At 50.2% G+C, this 17,658-nt stretch overlaps 7 protein-coding genes across 7 annotated transcripts; 2 read left to right on the top strand and 5 right to left on the bottom strand.

Annotated features, from left to right (window-relative positions):
• Positions 1–185: 185 nt before the first annotated feature.
• Positions 186–3,428, bottom strand: Z519_01447 (uncharacterized protein; the record flags this gene model as incomplete). Its single annotated transcript, XM_016759204.1, has 1 exon — positions 186–3,428. One exon carries the CDS (start codon positions 3,426–3,428, stop codon positions 186–188), a length of 3,243 nt encoding a protein of 1,080 aa, XP_016624532.1.
• A 1,588-nt stretch (positions 3,429–5,016) lies between these two features.
• On the bottom strand, positions 5,017–6,204 carry Z519_01448 (uncharacterized protein; the record flags this gene model as incomplete). The annotated part of the gene is made up of 2 exons (XM_016759205.1): positions 5,017–5,929; positions 6,020–6,204. The coding sequence occupies 2 exons, from the start codon at positions 6,202–6,204 to the stop codon at positions 5,017–5,019; spliced, it is 1,098 nt and encodes a 365-aa protein (XP_016624533.1).
• Positions 6,205–9,019: 2,815 nt separating this feature from the next.
• Z519_01449 (uncharacterized protein) lies at positions 9,020–9,504 on the bottom strand (the record flags this gene model as incomplete). Its single annotated transcript, XM_016759206.1, has 2 exons — positions 9,020–9,234; positions 9,291–9,504. The coding sequence occupies 2 exons, from the start codon at positions 9,502–9,504 to the stop codon at positions 9,020–9,022; spliced, it is 429 nt and encodes a 142-aa protein (XP_016624534.1).
• A 26-nt stretch (positions 9,505–9,530) lies between these two features.
• On the bottom strand, positions 9,531–10,642 carry Z519_01450 (uncharacterized protein; the record flags this gene model as incomplete). The annotated part of the gene is made up of 3 exons (XM_016759207.1): positions 9,531–9,658; positions 9,815–9,930; positions 10,035–10,642. 3 exons carry the CDS (start codon positions 10,640–10,642, stop codon positions 9,531–9,533), a joined length of 852 nt encoding a protein of 283 aa, XP_016624535.1.
• A 408-nt stretch (positions 10,643–11,050) lies between these two features.
• Positions 11,051–11,650, top strand: Z519_01451 (uncharacterized protein; the record flags this gene model as incomplete). Its single annotated transcript, XM_016759208.1, has 1 exon — positions 11,051–11,650. The coding sequence occupies one exon, from the start codon at positions 11,051–11,053 to the stop codon at positions 11,648–11,650; it is 600 nt and encodes a 199-aa protein (XP_016624536.1).
• A 1,716-nt stretch (positions 11,651–13,366) lies between these two features.
• On the top strand, positions 13,367–14,717 carry Z519_01452 (uncharacterized protein; the record flags this gene model as incomplete). The annotated part of the gene is made up of 2 exons (XM_016759209.1): positions 13,367–14,075; positions 14,128–14,717. 2 exons carry the CDS (start codon positions 13,367–13,369, stop codon positions 14,715–14,717), a joined length of 1,299 nt encoding a protein of 432 aa, XP_016624537.1.
• Positions 14,718–15,729: 1,012 nt separating this feature from the next.
• On the bottom strand, positions 15,730–17,211 carry Z519_01453 (uncharacterized protein; the record flags this gene model as incomplete). The annotated part of the gene is made up of 1 exon (XM_016759210.1): positions 15,730–17,211. The coding sequence occupies one exon, from the start codon at positions 17,209–17,211 to the stop codon at positions 15,730–15,732; it is 1,482 nt and encodes a 493-aa protein (XP_016624538.1).
• Positions 17,212–17,658: the final 447 nt, after the last annotated feature.

Below are 17,658 nucleotides of genomic sequence, written 5' to 3' on the forward strand. Positions count from 1 at the left end.
GCTGTCCTTTTGCATGAAACAGACCTCGAGCAGTCAGCCATGCGCCGAGGAGACCGACAATTTCATCCGGGTATCACGACAAGGGCGAAAACAGGCAAAATCCTCCCAACACCAGAACCTCGCTGGTCGACTCCATGTCCATGGGCAGCTTTCAAATTAATTAAGATCGAACCAGCGCCACCTGACTACCCGACGACCGGCCCATCCGAATTTCCTTCCATCTCGTCCCCGACCACTGGCCTCTGCTTGAACAAACTCTTGCCCCTCAACCACTTCCTGTACGCCTTGTACCTCTTCTTCCCGCCGTCCTCTTCCATCACAGTCAGCGGATCTTCCACCTGCCCGCTCGCCACGAACTCCAAATACTCATCAAGGCTGGCTTCCGCCCTCTCCTCCATCGTCAACGTCACCGCACCGCGCTCGTCATCGAAATGTCTGAGCACTTTGTGGTCGGCGGGGTCGGAGGTGGTCTTTGACAAGTACTCGAGGAATTCGAGCGGCGCCGACGAGTAGTCTATGTCGCTGGACACCACCAATGGGATAGTTGATGGGTGTGCGACGTAGCGCTGATACTCGTCCAACTGACGGACTTGCGGATTGAGGGAGTTTTCTATCAGGGAAGTGAAGGCTTGCAGGGCAAGTTCAGCCTTCGTGGGAGGGCCCAGGAGAAGGGAGCTGTTGGTCAGGTCACTCGGAGTGGCAGTTGGCAGCCTTGGAATTTTAGGCACCGAGGTTGACTGGACCTCGAAGGAGGGTTCCTTGATTATCCCTGTGTATTGGCGGCGTCTCATGGCGTTGTGAAGTTGATGCTGGGCATCGAGCCAAGGTCCCAAGGTGTTGGGCTTCGGAGTCGGCTCAATTGCTGGGGTAGTGGCCGAGTTCAAACGTCCGTCGGCGGACGAGAACGTCGTGTCTCCTCCGATGGTGGAGGTAGTATCGTCCGACGGTGCAACTATCTTCACGCCCTTCCGATTGCCGTGACCTTTATCATGTCCTTCGCCGTCGCTGTCATTCGCCGTCCGCACCCTAAATGGGCTGAGATCGTATTTCCCGGCGGACGTGGAGCTGATCGGGATATATTGTAGATTCGACCGCATTTTGAAGGAAAAGAGCTTTCGGAACGAAGAAATGGCTAAAGGGCGGTAGTATTCGACCCAATAGTCATCAAAATATGCCAACGGTCGGTCGCGCAGTTCGCGCGGCCAAAGCGATGGTGGCATCTGGCGTGATTCGAGGTATTCGTCCGTGTACCAATGGCGATAGCTCGGCCTCCGTTTGCCAAACATGGAGCGCGGGTCGGAGTGGTGCAAGTAGTAGTCCGTGGTGAGATCCCAAAGCATAGGCTGGCCCTGGGCGAAGACGTAGTTTCCGAGGAAGAGGTTGTACGCTTCTTGCCGCTGTGCGTCCATGAATGAGTTGTTGTAGTATCGCTTGAAACTCTCGACCATGTCACGCGAATGGCTCGTCCATTGATTGATCTTACGGTACGTGGCCATTGTATTGACCAAATGCGAGCCGCCGTACTGTACGGCTATAGTGTCGCCATGGTCGTGCCACATATGGGTGAACAGATTCACAGCATCAGAGTCGTACTCGACCGATGGGTGCTCAATCACCCCTAGAGCTTGAAGTTGATAGCCAAAGGCCTTCTTTGCAATGACAAATTGTGCGGCGTTTGTACGGTCGAGGCAGTCAATGCAGTTGGTCCTCGCGACACCGCTTTGGAGTCTGAGACCTGATTCTTCATCATTGCCATTCTGGAAAAAGCCTGTCCTTGGAAGAATATCTTCCGCTATCGCCTCAAGGCTGCCGATGACATCTTGATCTCGACTTTTCGATGCTCGGCTCATATCCCATGCATGATACAGAATCTGCTTGTCTTTGGGTAGGAATTGGTTGAGGTAGTTGACAGCGAGCGTATACTCTTTCAAAAGCTTCGACTCCCTCGGAGTGCGCTCTCGCGCCTTGATCAGGTTAAGCACGTAGATAGGCGTTCCGTACCGCTTGAAGAGGTTGTCGAAGTGAAGAGCGGCGGCGCTGAAGAAGGGATCCACCACGTTAAGATGGATATCTGGTTTTGGTGAGACACCTGTACTGTCCTGAGTCCAATGTAAAGGAATGCTGCCACGATGTTGCACATATGAAGTGTATTTGTTGTTGGCGAACAGGACCGGGCCAGGAGCATGAAACGAGGTCGTCAGCATTTCTGAAACGATCTGTTCAGTTTCCACATCGTTTGCCACGTATCCAAGGTCGTTGGCACCTCGTTTCAGAAATCTGGCACCGGCGAAGAACCTCGATCGACGGGCGATGATTGTCACGTAGACCACCCTACCCCAGTATACCGACAGTGCACTCTGATCGACATAACCATGTACGACTGACAAACACCAGTCGTATGGGTTCTTGAGTACTTCTTTGGCGGGCTGCAAGAGGTGATGGTTCCAGACAAACATATCATTATGATCTGGCTTGTGGGGCTCCGTAAGTCCTTGGTGGAGCGCTTGTCGTTCTCGCATGATGTTGTGCTGCAGCGTTCGAGTGACATCGTATGAATAGCTAAAATAGAAGGACCTGGTAAGATCGAGATTGTTTAGGATACCAATGAATCGCGTTTCTTCGAGGTGCCGATCTGATTTTGTTCGTGTGGATGCCGCCGTCACCAAAGGCATGAGTTCCGTCTTGTCGATTTGATATATGTAATGACCGCCGATCATGGCAACTTGACTCCTTTTGGTCACATACAACATGTAGTATTGGGCTGTGAAGCGGATGAAACCCAGCAGACCCCAGAAGCTGGTTTTGATTTTCAGCCCGCCAGTGGCTCGGTTGCCCTCATCTATGGCGTTGAGAATCTGCTGGGTTTCTTTTTTGGTGTAGACAATATCATCCTCAGTGATATTGAGCTCGCCAGGTTCCGATGTCCGATCGATCTTCAGTATCCGGAAGGCCGAGTCCAACAGGTCCGAACCAACAATGTAGTAATAGTTCGCGGTTTCGTGGAGAGTAAATTTGTGCATTTTGCTGACACCTTCATCTCCCACTTTGCTGACCAATGCGCCCCTGTTGCGCTGCAGTGCTGTTGGGGAAGGGCTTGCTGTGCGTTGGAAAGACTTGGACAAATCGAATTCGTCCTCGTCGTCTTCCACCTCCCTCTGGCCTGGTGCCAGGGGCGGTGACTCTGGGGGGTTATTTGATAGCTGAGGGTATTTCTGAGGAACTGTCTTCTCAGTCTCATCAGAATCGGACTTGTTGACTTCCAAAGCTCGAGGAAGGCCACTCCCAATCTCGATGTCCTGCGAGGGCGTCTTGTGTTCGCTACCTTGCCCGTCAATACCATTGGTGGAAGCATATTCAGTCGTCTGTGCATTGTCCTCGTCAGACTTGACCAGGACCTGATTGGCGACGAACTCTCTGAAAGACTCCATATCGTATATCACGACTTAGGGTGCCTGGAGAGGCAACGAACTGCACCCGTTCACCCCCATTGGCGACACTCGCTTCTGAATCGGTCAGTAGCGGTACAGTCTGTAAGAAAGACTCGATGCATCCGAGGACATGATACTGCCTATAATTGATGCACAGTCTAACCTCTTACAATGTGGTAGATTCGATGAAATGCCTAGCCTTTGAAATGTAAAGTCGTTGCCGGGAAATCCGCCTTCGGTTTAGGCGGTCCTGCCGTTTCAGGCATGGTCGCGGGCTGGACGCGCCGCCGCTTTTAACCGCTGTAAGGATCTCGTCTCCCATCCCCATCCCTCTCTCCCTCTCCTCCCACCTCTTCTTTTCCTTCTCTCATCGTCGTTCTGTCACACCCTATCGTGCTTCACTTCGACACCGTCTGAATTCTCCCTCCTACCGCATCAGGCTCCCTGTCGTCGATTTCTCTCACCGGCTCTCCTAAAATTCCCCTCGTTACCTCAATTCTCCCCTACCGCATTACCCTCCCTTCGACTCTCCTTTCCGGCTCCTTTAAAATCTACCTCGTCCCTTCGAGCGCCCCCCGATTAGCCTCTTAACTCTCGATCTTCGCTCCTTCTACTTTCGAGGAAGACTCGTTTCGGCACCCTTATGCGCCCTAATCCCTCTAGGACACATTTGACTTCGCTATCCGCACATTGGTGCAGGCTCAGTTGACCCCGTCCGTCATCAATACCCCGACCAGGGTCCTAAGAATATGGGTTTCGGTCTCGGCAAGGCTCTTTGTGCCCACTTATGAAGGTGAATCCGAGTAATGGGCTCTCTCTAGCCATTGTCCCAGACCTATAAAGACCCTGTGAGATCAACATCGATAATAGCAAAATCGAATATCTTCGGGGCGCCGTGGTGGACACTTAACTCTCAATACCGTATCATCGGGGCTAGGATTCTATATCTTCACTTGGTGAAGCAAAAAATGAAAGGTTACACGTAGCGGATCTGTTTGCACAGGCCGCGCGGTGAAGCTGAGTGCCGCACCAGGTATATCTAATTACGAAAATACCGCACAAGGTGATCGGCAGTGTATAGGTGCATAGCTGCCTACGCTCCGCCTCAAAATGCAACGCTCAGGTGGTTGAGTCTTCTATTTCGGCCCTCAGCGGTTGCGGTTCCGAAGGAGAGACTTGCCACCTGGCGCCAGGGACACGTCAGTATACTGCAAATGGATTCTTAACCGCTGCCTTGTTTAAGCTAAATGATGTACAGCGGCTTCCAAGGGCATGACTTGCCCAGCGAGGAACTGAGCGAACTAGCTACGGAACGTTGTTGGCCTCTTTGGAATCGTTGTTTGAGTTTAGGACCCTCTTCAGACTACTAATGTAAGTCTACGTTTGGCCTCAGGCAGCCCAGTCCTCCCATCATTGTATCAAAAGCCAAAGGTGTGTACCCCTGTTCAATAGGATACATTCCCAGCCTTCTAAAATTTGCTATATATATATATATATATATTGGTGCCCCTTTTATCCCTACTATAGACGATCCGACGACCTTAAATCTCAGACACATTTCAATCCAAAGATAACTGGTCACATGGGACTATTTTGCAATCTTCTCCCTGATCCATTCTCTAACCGCAGCCTCCTGACACCCGCGGCCAAGCCCCTCCAGCTCTTCTGCTCGCTTTGGTCTGGTAACAGGAGTAATATGTATCTCCTTCTTCCCCACCACCAGCCTGGTCACATCACGGCCGACCCCTTTTGTAAACTTGTCGGCCCAGCTGAGTATTGAATCACGCAAAGTTTCATGTTCTCCGACAGTGACCAGACACGAAGACACCTTTGCGCCCGTCCACCAACTCGCCGGTGCCATTTCTGGGGTGATGTACTCATCGTCGCTGTTCCCTTTTCCTTGGCCCTTGTACGCTTCGATCCAATAGTGCGAGCAAGATGTCAGGACTGTATCTCGATTGGCGAATTCAGTCATCGATTGGAATCTCGCCTCGTCAGAAGACACCCAGGGACCTATGGCAAGCATTCCATAAAAGTTCCCCGAGAGGCAGAGTGGTTTGACCACCTCAGATCGCGGATGCGGGTGACCGGAGACGTGGCTCACGACAGCAAGCACCAAATTCCCTCCACACGAGTCTCCGCCGAGAAGAGTCGTCTGAGCTGTCCGACCTGGCAATGAGAGGACGTAACGAACTGCTTCAACACACTCCCCGATCTGAAGAGGGTACAGACCGTCAGGGGCCAGGGTATAGTTCGGACAGAAGATGGCCAACTTGCCTTCTGACCATTGCACGAAGCGAAAAAGCATGCTCAGGTGTCCGACAAAGCCAGGCATCACGAAAGCTCCGCCGTGGAAGTACGCCATGGCGTATTTTGCCGACTGTTGATTTCCAATCCAGAATCCCCTGATGTTGGTGTTGGGGATGTCGACGATATCGGGTTGAAGTTTTCGCTCTTTGCACCATCTTTCATAGTTGGATGCGAACGGCGGCATGAGGATTCTGCCTTGTGTCAGTTTTAGTCACCTTCTCAAGCAGGCTTGTTGCACACTGATCTGTTCCAGCTGGCGAGTGCGAAGGGAGAGCACATACTGCAATTGGCCTATGGTAGCAGCCTTGAACAAAGCCCGAAAGGCGCTGGTGACGACGTGTTCTCCTGCAGTAGGCGCACCATTGAGTCCACGAAACGGGCTGTTGAGTAGCGCCAGCAAGGTTCTGACAAAGACAAAGGCCAACAATGGCGTCAACAAGACCCGGTCAAGAAGGGTTGGGGCCATGGTCCTGGAATATCAGGGGTACCTAGTTTTCTTCGGGTTGTGGACTTGTGAGTCGAGTTGCGAGCAGATCTCAAAATTCGATAGCTGAGAGGGCTCAAAAACAGCTTTTTTAAAGCTCGTTGCATGCATAGAGATAAAGCTGCCGTGATGGCAAAAGAGGCTATACGCGCGCTCTCGCCACTTCGATCGTTATATGCCGGACTTTTGTTTCCCGTTCACCGATATCTTTTGAGCCCAACTGTTCTTTGCAGCTCAGCATTTTGAGAGAACGATTAGAAATCTATTCTGCAGTGGAGGAACAACGCTCCAATTCCACGAATTCACATTGGCGAGGTAGGTGGATATCAGAGCAGAGCCAGCCTGTTTTGTTTTTTTTACGCTCTGCCCACTTCCACATTGCTCCAAGTTGGTTCCATGCTTTTCCGTATGATGGTTACTAAGGAAGCACAACTAGTTTTCCGCTTAGGAGGTCCCACCCCGAACTGCACGCCACGCCGGTACCCAGTATGCACGCGCTCACCACCAGAACCCCAGGCACATCCCACAGACTTCATTTTTTAGTATTACAGCCAATTGTCGGCTAAATTAGTAGAAACTTGAGGTTTCAGAGACCTGGGATCAATGCGAATCTTTGTAGCTATAATTCATAACCATCCAAGTACTGTGGCTTTCGCAATTGCCTCCCACTTCTTGAAGTAGCGATCTGCTGCGCTATAACCATTAGCCTCTCAGTAGCCTTAATATCTTTACTTTTAGAGGAGGCTTGAGATTGAGACTTTCGAAGCTTCCTCTGCTGGTTGTTAACTATAGCTCTCTGCTCATTTAAAGGTGTAAGCTTACTAGGCGTTGCGTAATTGCCTCCTCTTTCAGTGCCTATTTCTGAGCCTTCTTAAGAATAGCCTCTCTCGTTTTTCTGGCCGTAGAGTAGCAGTAGTCCTCTTTAATTCCGCCTGCCCTTCCTAACTCTACTGTCTCTGAAGCTTATCTCGCTCCTTTCGAGCCCGTACCTCTTCTTCCTTCTTCACTTCCTGCGCTTGAAGCTCCCGCCCGTCTGAAATCTTCAATGGCGAGAAGGAAATTGCAGCATTACCCCCCTCTCCCCTGAGTTCCGTAAATAAAGCCTTTTGCGATTTCTTTCGCTTCTTCTCAATACGGAAGACCTCTCAAAGTCCCTAATTTCATCCTTAAGAAGCGCATTCTATTTGAAGTTGAACACGGTGTTTCAGTATAGTTCGACCCTTGTAACCGAGAACGTCACCCACGGCCTCTTTAACAACCTGATTAATCTCTCTCCCGTCAGAAAGAGAGATAGATGATTGAGATCCGGAGCCTTCGCTTGACGGTCGACTTTGTTGGGGTCCTAACTTGTAAAGAGCTGATCGAGTACTGATAACGGATGGAACGGAAATTGTCCAGTTTGACTGAAACTAGAAGTAACATTCTCCAGTGAGAAGGCTTTTAAGAGAGCTGGTTTGAATAGCTTGAAAAACTGTGCCTTATTCACTTTACATAGTCCCTAAGTCGCTTGTACCCAATTATCGAGCTCCTCAGAATAGCACGATGCTAGCGGAGCGAATACACTCTTATCGAGATGTTGTAGACGGTGAGCAATATGAGGAGGATATGCATATATATGGATATTATGCTTATTACATAAACTGAGGAATTCCATGTTGATATGTGAGTTATGGCCGTCGAGAAAGAGAAGCCGTGGGCCACGATCATTATTTGCTTTAATCGAATACCCTCGTTGACCAGTCTATAGCAACCTCATTGGTGGTCCATCCATATGGAGGCACTGCGAAGCCAGGCACAGAGAATGTAGAGGAAATCGAGATAGCTTGGCGAAGTACAGGGCGCATAGCCCTACAGGCAACGAGAAAGAAGGAGGAGGAAGAAGTGAACTACACAGGGGGGGTCGGAAACAGGTTCGAAGCATCTAGCTAATTCACGGGGCTTTCCAACCATAGTTTTCCTCCATAACGACCTCGCTGAGCGATGACGAAGGTAAGGGAGACCAAAAAGGCACGAAAGAAGTTCGGGGCCAAGCCAACGAGGCTATTATCAAACCGGTAGCGAAAGGGACTGACTCACATTACTTGTCGTGACTCTAGGAGGGGTAAGTAGTTGGTAAGGTTGCCGACATGAAGGATATCTATCTCGGAGAGGACAGTTCCCTTGTAAAACACCAGACTTGGGGTGAGGGCCACCGAGGATCCTGCGGGCTGTGAGTAGTTCATGTCTGGCAAGGCGGCTTTCATCTATGCTCTGACGGATCGTCCCTGACATGAAAACCTCACCACGTTTTGTCATCCCTCTAACATCCTGCAGGCTGAGTCGAGTTGACTTCTCAATGCACGTCGCGCTGAATCCATACACCTAGAACAGCAGCCGTCCAGTCGAGAAACGCCCCAGCAATATTCCTGTTTTCCACCTTCAACGGCCATATAGGTGCAAATTACCGTTCGTATGTCCATGCGTGATGCTGCTCAGTCTTCCTTGGCTGGATGGTAATTAGACAGCAGGACTAAAGAGGACTTCCGAAGGCAGTGGACCAACTCTGAATGCGATGGACATGAGTAATCTAATTTCGTCGAGTACAATAGGAAAGTCGTAAAACATTTCTCCTTAGTCTCTATCATCAATGCTTCCACTCAATGAAGAAGGCTTGGAAGCTAAGCCTTTGTGGTTAGAACTCAGCAGAAGTCGTACATCCATATCCGTTCATAATCCAATGGCCAAGTTGAGCCTACCTGACGCTAAAGACGACGCCCTCGAAGGAGGCTATACACCTTGCACGCTTCTGTGGAAACCGTTAAACAACGTCCTCGACCGTGTTGAGGTTGTGCCGTGTACTTTTGTACCTACCTTCAGTGGTCCGGAACTCAACCTTGAAGTCTCCTCTTAGCTCTTTGCAGTTTCTATCGAAGTTCCCTCGCAGATGACCAATTCCGTTCTTCGTTCTTATAACCTTTGCGCTAGTAAGCATCAGGGCTCGTCCTTTGACTTCGTAGCTCGCCGTGCTTGACACTTTATTATGCTTAGTATTCTGCAAAGTATTGGTTAGCAACAGGGTAATCACCTACCTTTATGAATGTAAATGGGATCTGTTCCAGGAACAAACTTAGAGTCGCAATGGGGCCATAGCTGCAAAACCCGAGCTTCGTCTATATTGTCGAGATTTAGCACTTCCGCAAGGTATTTGATTCGACCTTCTGACTGTGTAAGACCAGCCAGTGACTTGTACCGGTACCTTCGGTTTTGTCGGAATTTGGCATCGTTAATGTACCCAGCAAACATCTTTTCATGATTGTCCAGTAATTCCCTTAGGAGATATGTCCCTGAACAACTGTTATTACTGGCGCCAGTAAGGCGATTTGAGGAATGTACGTGCCCTTTGGGTTGCGGAACTCGAGAGTTAATCGATCTTTCTCTAGAACGATTAACTCTTCCTCTGCGTCGATTAACTATTCCTCTAGGTCAGATTCCTTAGATATAAAGACTGTAACCACATTGCGATGATTTTTAGGGTATGTTAGAAATGGGCGTGCTTTGTCAACTAGTTATCTGTTTAACCTGGCGCTGTTAGACCTCTAGATTGTTCCCTTACCTTTGTAAAATCGAGTCTTCTTTCCATCTTTCGCGTACCAGATGAAGAACGCGAGTATGTTATCCACATTTCCGATCTCTCCGACAAGGATCACGGCCGTTGTGTCGTCAAGGAATCTGCGCGGAGTCAGCCGTAAGGGCGGACGACTTAACATTCTGTGTTAGGCTCAATCATACCGGGGCCAGCGGTAGGTCTCGTTCCTGTTACATAGATCTTGCACCCAAGCTTTGGGTCTTTTCCTATATCCGCCGTCATCACGTGGCGAGAGCGAATCCTGGACCACCGTTGCCCCTGAAACCATAATCTAAAGCGCTTGATTGTGTCGCTCTGTCTTATTTTGAGTTGTTCAAGCCCGTCGGAGAGCTCGCTTAACTTCCTTGCGTTGCAAGCTGTGACGACATGGTTGATGCTTTCGAGGGCAAACCCTATCTCTTCAATCTCAGAAAGCAAACGGTCACTCTTCATCTGCCATTCTTTAGGGGGTGAGGAGAAGCCAATCCATGAATAGATACTGTCCCAAACTCCTGAATCGGGTATTTTCATGAGCTCCTGCATCCCACGAACGACCTCGAACAGAGCGCTTGACTCCTTCTCAACCATCTCGAGTACATCTTGGTTGCGTCGATGGTTAGGCTCAAGGTCCTTAAATTCGATTTCGCGCAAAGCTTCGCCGAAGTTCTGTAGGGCTAACGATAGGTACATGCTTCGACGGCGGACGCGTTGGAATTCGTTTGGTAGGGTCTCTGCCAGCGCCGAGAGGCGTTGGTGATGGAGGTACAGTGATGTGCCATACATCCAAATAAAATTCGCGACCGTCCAGTGATTCATATTGCGTAGTCAAAACCGGGCAAACATAAGGGATGGGAATGATATTCAATATGGAGGGCTTCACGAACACATGAGAGGGCGGCCTCGATGTTCTATAACTTCCCATTTGCTCCTAATGCAAGCCCGGCTTTGCTAAGATGTAGTCGCAGATTGAAAACCGACATCATGTAACAGTCACACATATCGGGCGTTGCGCCGCAACCCTACCACTCTTGGCAAATTCCTGGGGATGCTCCCTCAAGTGGTTAATAAGACGCAGCATAGACTGTTTTCGAAGTCCTAAAAGTCGGCCTTTAGAGTTGGAAGTGACTCTTTGCAGGTTTGGGCCGTTTGGTAGACTTCATTGTGTTTCTGGTAGACTGAAAGGGCTGACAGTTCAATCAGAAGTACACGCCGTCCTCTGCACCGATGACAGAGCAGTTTGCGAAGGAAAGCAAAATGCCGGAGCAGAAGTCTCCCAAGCCCTCTAAGACCTCCCAGTGGACCTGGATCCCTTCCGTCAACGTCAATACATCTCTCGTCAGCATCAAGGAGGTCACACTCCTTGAGTACGGAAGCAAAGGAGAATTAGACAAGAATCAGGTCAGAGAACTGATCTCGAATCATCTCAAGACGAATAATCCAAAGGTCAAGGAAGATTTAACCTTCCAATTCAATCGTTTGGAGGAAAAGGAGAGGCATTTCATCAAGCAAGAACTTGACGCAGGGCTGAAGAAAATAGAGGAACAGCTTCGATCAGGGGTGTCGGAGAAGCAAATCATTGAAGCGTACACTCAAGGTGCCAATGCGAACATGAAGGGGGTTGTCACTGGTACGGGATGTGCCGTTCTAGTTGGTCTGCTGGTTGTGGCCGCATTGTCGTACTCGTCCAAGCACAGCACCAAGAGAAGTGCTGGTGAAGACGACAATGGCGATGACTTTGATGACGATTGGAAGGAGGCAGCAAGGGGCTCGTCGGTGGAGCAACTGGAATTTGCTATGGGGAAGCTTCGGAACATGACTGTGTAAAGGACGAGACGACAAAGATACCTAGTATGCTCGTGCGCGTTCTGCGGCAACAGAGTCCATGTCGTTACCTAGGTACTGGGTAGATATAGCGAGGTGCGAAAAATAAAACCAGAAAGTGGGTCAGCACTCGAGGTACGCTACGGAACCTTGATCTTGGTTCTGAGGTATGGGTAGTAGCAGGGAGCAACTAGCTTGAGCGCGAAAGCCAACGTGCGAAGGTTCGAGTCCTTACCTATAAGGTAACGATCGTGTATATAATCATGATTCTTCTGCGTTGTTGCTTTGCTCCATCTCGCTGCATGAACCAAGCTCTGCTGCCTTTGACGAAGCCGTCATCCCCGCCATTGATCATATCCGATTGGGAACAAAATTCAACGTTTGATGTGCTCACTAATGGCCTCGCCGACTTCGACATCTTACTAAATGGCGCCAGTGATGTGAAGAGATTCCATAGATCAGCACAATCCAACACCATAGTCCCACCTCCATAGCATCACCTTCGACGACCCAACACCAGGGTCCCCGAGGAGAAATGCCTTGTAAGGCTCATCAACACATCCTTCCAAAGCACTTTCAAATTTAACATCGACAACCACGGGCTCCAAGTGGTCACAGCCGACTTTGTACCGATTTTCCCTTACATGAACACCTCAGTTCTGGTTGGAATTGACAACGATACAACATAATCGTCGAAGCAGTGGCCGAAATCGATCCACTGAACACGGTCCCTCTCCCTGCAGATGGAATTTACTGGATTCGTACCAATAGGAGTGACTGCTTGAGCAAATCAATTCATGGATGTAACGGACATGGCCAAACGGGCATCTTGTGATACAACGGTTCAAGTAGGGGCAAACCTACCAGTTCTCAATGGTATGGTATTTCAACCAATTGCTCGGATGAAGAATATACCAATTTGCACCCCACGGTGCCGTCGATAGTTGGCCGTCCGAACAATGGCCTTCCTGACGGACAAACCGTGGACGTTGGCACCAATCGATCCGGGAGTTATCGTTCAGCCTTCTCGAAACCGTGAGAGTAGAGCAGTCCTTCTACCAGGCGGATTACCAGAATATAACATTCTTCAATCTCGATACCGGGTTGGAACAAGGGATGGAGAGTGGTCTCGGAGGACTATGACGCTACAAGCGGGGTACGTTGCCTCCTGATTGAGAACGCGACGACTTTGCAGTCGACCATTTTTGTTGTTTATTTTTCAGTTTCAATTTTCAACTCTCAATTCCACCTTGTGATCCAGAATGCGCCACAATTTGCAACGCACCCGGTGAGATGACAGTCAATCCGCGTGGCACAATCTCAGTATGCTGACCAAATGACAATATTTCTACCTCCATGGCCACGACTTTGCCACTCTCGCGCAAGCAGGGGACGCAGGATTCAACAGTGCGGGAGGAATCGATTGTGAAGAGGCTGTCGCCGGCTGCCCAGTGCTGGGAGGTGACTCGCTTCTCGGTTGCCTGACAAGTTCAGCTTGTGCCTCAGCCTTGCCATCGAGGCTGTGGTGGGTTTAAGCACGGCGGGTTCCATTTTAGGTTTAGTCCCAGCCAAGCATTTGAGACCGAGGCTCAACTCGGCCTCGTCCTTGTGTTTCACCCTCTCCGCGCATCCTACCCAAGTTTCTACACCATGTAGTCCGCAGGTACTTTTGGAAGCTTGCTTCCTCACCACTGATTCTACAGCTGAAGTCATACCAAAATGGCTCCTCCAGCACCCTTCTCCGAACCTCTTCTCCCTCAGCTCGACCTCCCCACGAACCCGTACTACACCGAGAAGCATCACCGTCTCCGTGCATTTGTCCGCAACTACGTCGACACGGAACTCGCACCCTATGCACAAGAGTGGGAAATAGCTGGCCAAGTGCCTGAACACGTCCGTCTACGGCACTGCCAGCTAGGATTTGCGATTACACACCCTGTCGTTGATCCAGCTGATGCGGGTGGTATTCAGCAGCCTGCGGGAATCCCCTATGACGAATGGGACACCTGGTGCAGTGTTATCGTTGGCGATGAGTTCGCCCGATTGGGCTGGTGCGGTCCAATATGGGGTCTAGGAGGCGGCAACGGCATTGGCTGTCCCCCTATTGCACGGTACGGAACAAAAGAACAAAGACAAAGATGGCTACCGAAAGTTGCTACAGGGGAGATCAGGTTTTGTCTTGGTATCACCGAGCCGGACGGAGGAAGTGACGTGGCTAATATACGGACAACTGCGGAGAGGAGAGGTGCAAATTATATCGTGAACGGTAGCAAGAAATGGATCACCAACGGAATCTGGTGCGACTATTGTACGGCTGCCGTGAGAACGGGTGCACCTGGCCGTGGGGGCATCAGCCTGTTGGTTGTGCCGTTGAAGGCGAAGGGTGTTACAACACGAAGGCTGGAGAATCAAGGAGTCCATGCAAGCGGTACGGTGTTGCCCCCAGTGCATTATTATCCTTGCCCTTCTAACAATCTCAGGATCAACATTTATCACTTTCGAGGACGTCGAAGTTCCAGTGGAGAATCTCATCGGGCGAGAAAATCACGGATTTCAAATCATCATGTCAAACTTCAATCCAGAACGCTTGTCTCTCGCCACCGCCGCACTCCGTCTGGCCCGAGTTTGCGCTCAAGATGCATATACCTATGCCTGCGATCGCGAAACATTCGGCAAAAAACTCATCGAACATGCCCCCATCAAGTCAAAGATTGCTACGTTCGGGCTCCTGATCGAGCCCGCCCATGCCTTCCTAGAACAGCTCTGTTATATAATCGAGACCGGACGTGTTACGGGTAAGGAGGTGAATGTGGGAGGTATGACCGCCCTGCTGAAGGTGATGAGCACGAGATGTTTGGAAAAAGTCTGCCGAGAAGCCCAACAGATCATGGGCGGAGCTGGTTATGCCAAGACTGGACGAGGTGCTCGCATCGAGCAGATCAGCCGAGATGTGCGTGTCCATGTTGTTGGTGGTGGCAGTGAAGAGATCATGATGGATCTGGCTGTTCGTCAAGAGGCAAGGGATGTCACCTTGAGGGCTGCTAGGCTTGCAGCAAGTTCGAAGTTATAGACGGCAAGCCGAATTGAAAAGTATTTAACTGGCACGCTCGAAGCCTTCGCTGATACCACGGAGATAACCTTCATTGGTAATCAGCACGGCGTTTATTTTTGGAAATAGAGGTACTCTGCCCTTTTATGTACGCCGTTAGCTGTTTTCGATATAGCGACCACTTCGTCGATGTTGAGCTCTGTTCGGCTACATTAGATACAGCGTGTATCTTGCGTCGGACTGTGTCACTTTTCGTTTTAATCGGCTTAAAGGACAATCTTCATGGAAATAGAATTTATTTCTTCTGTACAATCTATTTCATCTTCAATTCATGCTACCACACACTATTACTATCAACGATGCTGCTACTACTCCTAAACTTCCTGAAAGATCGAGTTAGCTTCCATTAACCGTATAGGGATATTAAAAACACATACCCCGAGCACCGCCTGCAGCAGCGGGAGCTCGGAGCGAACAGTAAACAGTCGACTTTGGTCCCTCTTTAAGATGAAGCCCGCCTGCTGCAATCCTGATACTTGCTGTTGAGTTCGACCCTCATAGGCCGGAGATGCTTCTCCTTTGCTGCTTGGGTGCTGGTGCTGGTGCTGGTAGGTGCCTTGTCTAGATCAAACGATATTATTAGTATAGCCATCTTGATCATAGTCATGTAAGAATAAGCAATGAGTTAGGGCGTCAGCGGCAGCGTCTCAGAGGACGGTACAACAGAGGAGGGCAGTGAGGTTGTAAGTTCAAACGTCAGCTTGTTGTGCAGGTCCATTCACCCAGTAGCAAGATTAACACTCCACAGAGAGAACACATATTGAGGAAAAGAGGGGATACTTACAAATTTTTGGTTGCGTCTGAGGGAGAGGTGAGAGGAGAGTGAAGAGGATGGGGATGGTTGTTCTACATGAGAAATGCCGAAGCACACCAGAGCTCCCTCCCCAGGTCACCCACGCCTTCTTGATCTGTCGTCCATTTCCAATTTACAGCCACGATCGACGCGCAGTGACTTCTCCTAAAGCCACAATCTTCAACTGAGACCTAGTTCCGATCTTTTGCCAATGATCATGTCAATTGCTTCCTCCTTCGCCCCCTGAGGATGGTTGAACTGCCAGCGTGCAAGGTCATCGACCGCTTTCCCGAGCCAGGGACCGACCTTTGGATTACCCAATGCTTCTCTGATCTCGTTGCCCTTCAGAATTGGAGTTACAGCATACGCGTCTTCTAGCTTCTGATAGTGAATGTAAGCAAGGAACTTTTGATAGCGGTCAATCACGGTCGAGAAATCTTGCTCCACGAGGTCGCAGAGCAGTGAGAAAAGCACATGGGATCTCCACGCCTCTCTGCACCGTCTCAGCGTCATACCCACGTCTCCTCGGATGGCTTTCTCATCGTTGACGGATTGCACTCCGTCGAGGATGGCCGGCCGCATGTCGATTGCATCTCTCAGGACCTTGCTCATGCTGTTTGTGGCCTTGATGCCTTCCCTGGACGCCTGGTATGCGCTTGCTGACGACTTACACCAGGGTGTGTACGCCGCGAGAAACCAGCTCAGGGCTTGGTCCTCCTTGGGTCTCAGGCTTAGGCAGATCGAGGACTTCTCGTCCAGGATCCCTTGGAGACCGTTGTAGGCGATGATTGCATGACCTGCGTCAACCGAATCGTCGGTCGGTGGTGTTGTCGGGTCGGCGAACACAGTGAAGTAAAGCTCAAACTCGTTGACGTACTTCAATCCGGTGTAGGGATCAGGTCCGGCCATGATCTTGCCGATTTCCACCCCCACGCGCTCCCTACTGATCTTCAAGCGGAGGGCCTCGTGGATGGTTGCGTCTTTCATCGCCTCTTTCGCACTCGGCTCGATCTCGTACTGCAGTCGGCAGGCAAACCGGATGAGGCGCAGAACCCGTAGTGGATCGTCCTTGAATGTCTGATACGGCGCAAGAGGCGTCCGGATAATCTTGTTCTTCATGTCCTCGAGCCCTCGATGCGTAAAGTCCTCGACCTCTTGCGTGTCTAGGTTGTAAAAGAGGGCGTTGACGGTGGCATCGCGACGGAGCGCATCTTCTTCGGCTGTGCCAAATTCAACCTGTGGATGGCGGTCTTGATGATTGTACACCTCTTTTCTAAGATTGACAAAGTCGACATCAATGCCGAACATTCGGGTGGTGATGGTCTCTAGGTGCTTTGACTTGTCCGGATTTGCCTCAATCTTGTGAATATCCTTCACATGCGAGTTGAATCCTTGTTTCCTAGCTTGATCCTCGTATTTTGTGCCATGCTCCTTGATAAAAGTCTGCAGTGCTTGACCAAACTCCCATCCGGTCATCGTGCTCAGTGCCACGTCAATGTCATGGCTTTGCACGCCGAGCAGCTTATCCCGGACCCAGCCTCCTGTCCACCGAAGCACGAGATCCTTCATCCCAGGTACGGAGTCCATCTCCTTTCGGCAGTCCAGCAGGCACTGCCGGAACAGCTTCTCCGCTGGTGTCAATGGGAGCTGTACCGTAGTCATTTTTGACGACGTACGGGACCGGGCAATATTGCGGAATGAGCTTGGGAACTTTTGAATGCCTTTAACGGCCTGAAAGGGCATAATATGCACCCACAATCAGGATGACAGAAATCTCAGTCCGAGTGGCAGTGTCTCATTTCTCTTGATGGTATTGGAATGGTTGGCATGGCGCTATGAAGAAAGAGGGATGATTTTCATCTCCAGGATGAGTCACAGCAAGTAAATGTAGCACAAAGAAGCCAGACGAATGCAAACTAACAGATTTGCCGGTTGTTGGCTTCTCGGATGCAGTATCAGGATATGCGTTTGAGTCTTTGATACTATTTTCACATTAACGTTCCACAATTTGTTTTTATTAGGTTAAGCATCAGCCTCGCCACTAGCGTCGTCTTGTACGGAATATAGTTACTCCGGAATCCGAAGTTGACCTCGGCCGTTGTCGGCTTT

The sequence above is a fragment of the Cladophialophora bantiana genome, assembly GCF_000835475.1.
Source record: "Cladophialophora bantiana CBS 173.52 unplaced genomic scaffold supercont1.2, whole genome shotgun sequence".
NCBI lineage: Eukaryota > Fungi > Ascomycota > Eurotiomycetes > Chaetothyriales > Herpotrichiellaceae > Cladophialophora > Cladophialophora bantiana.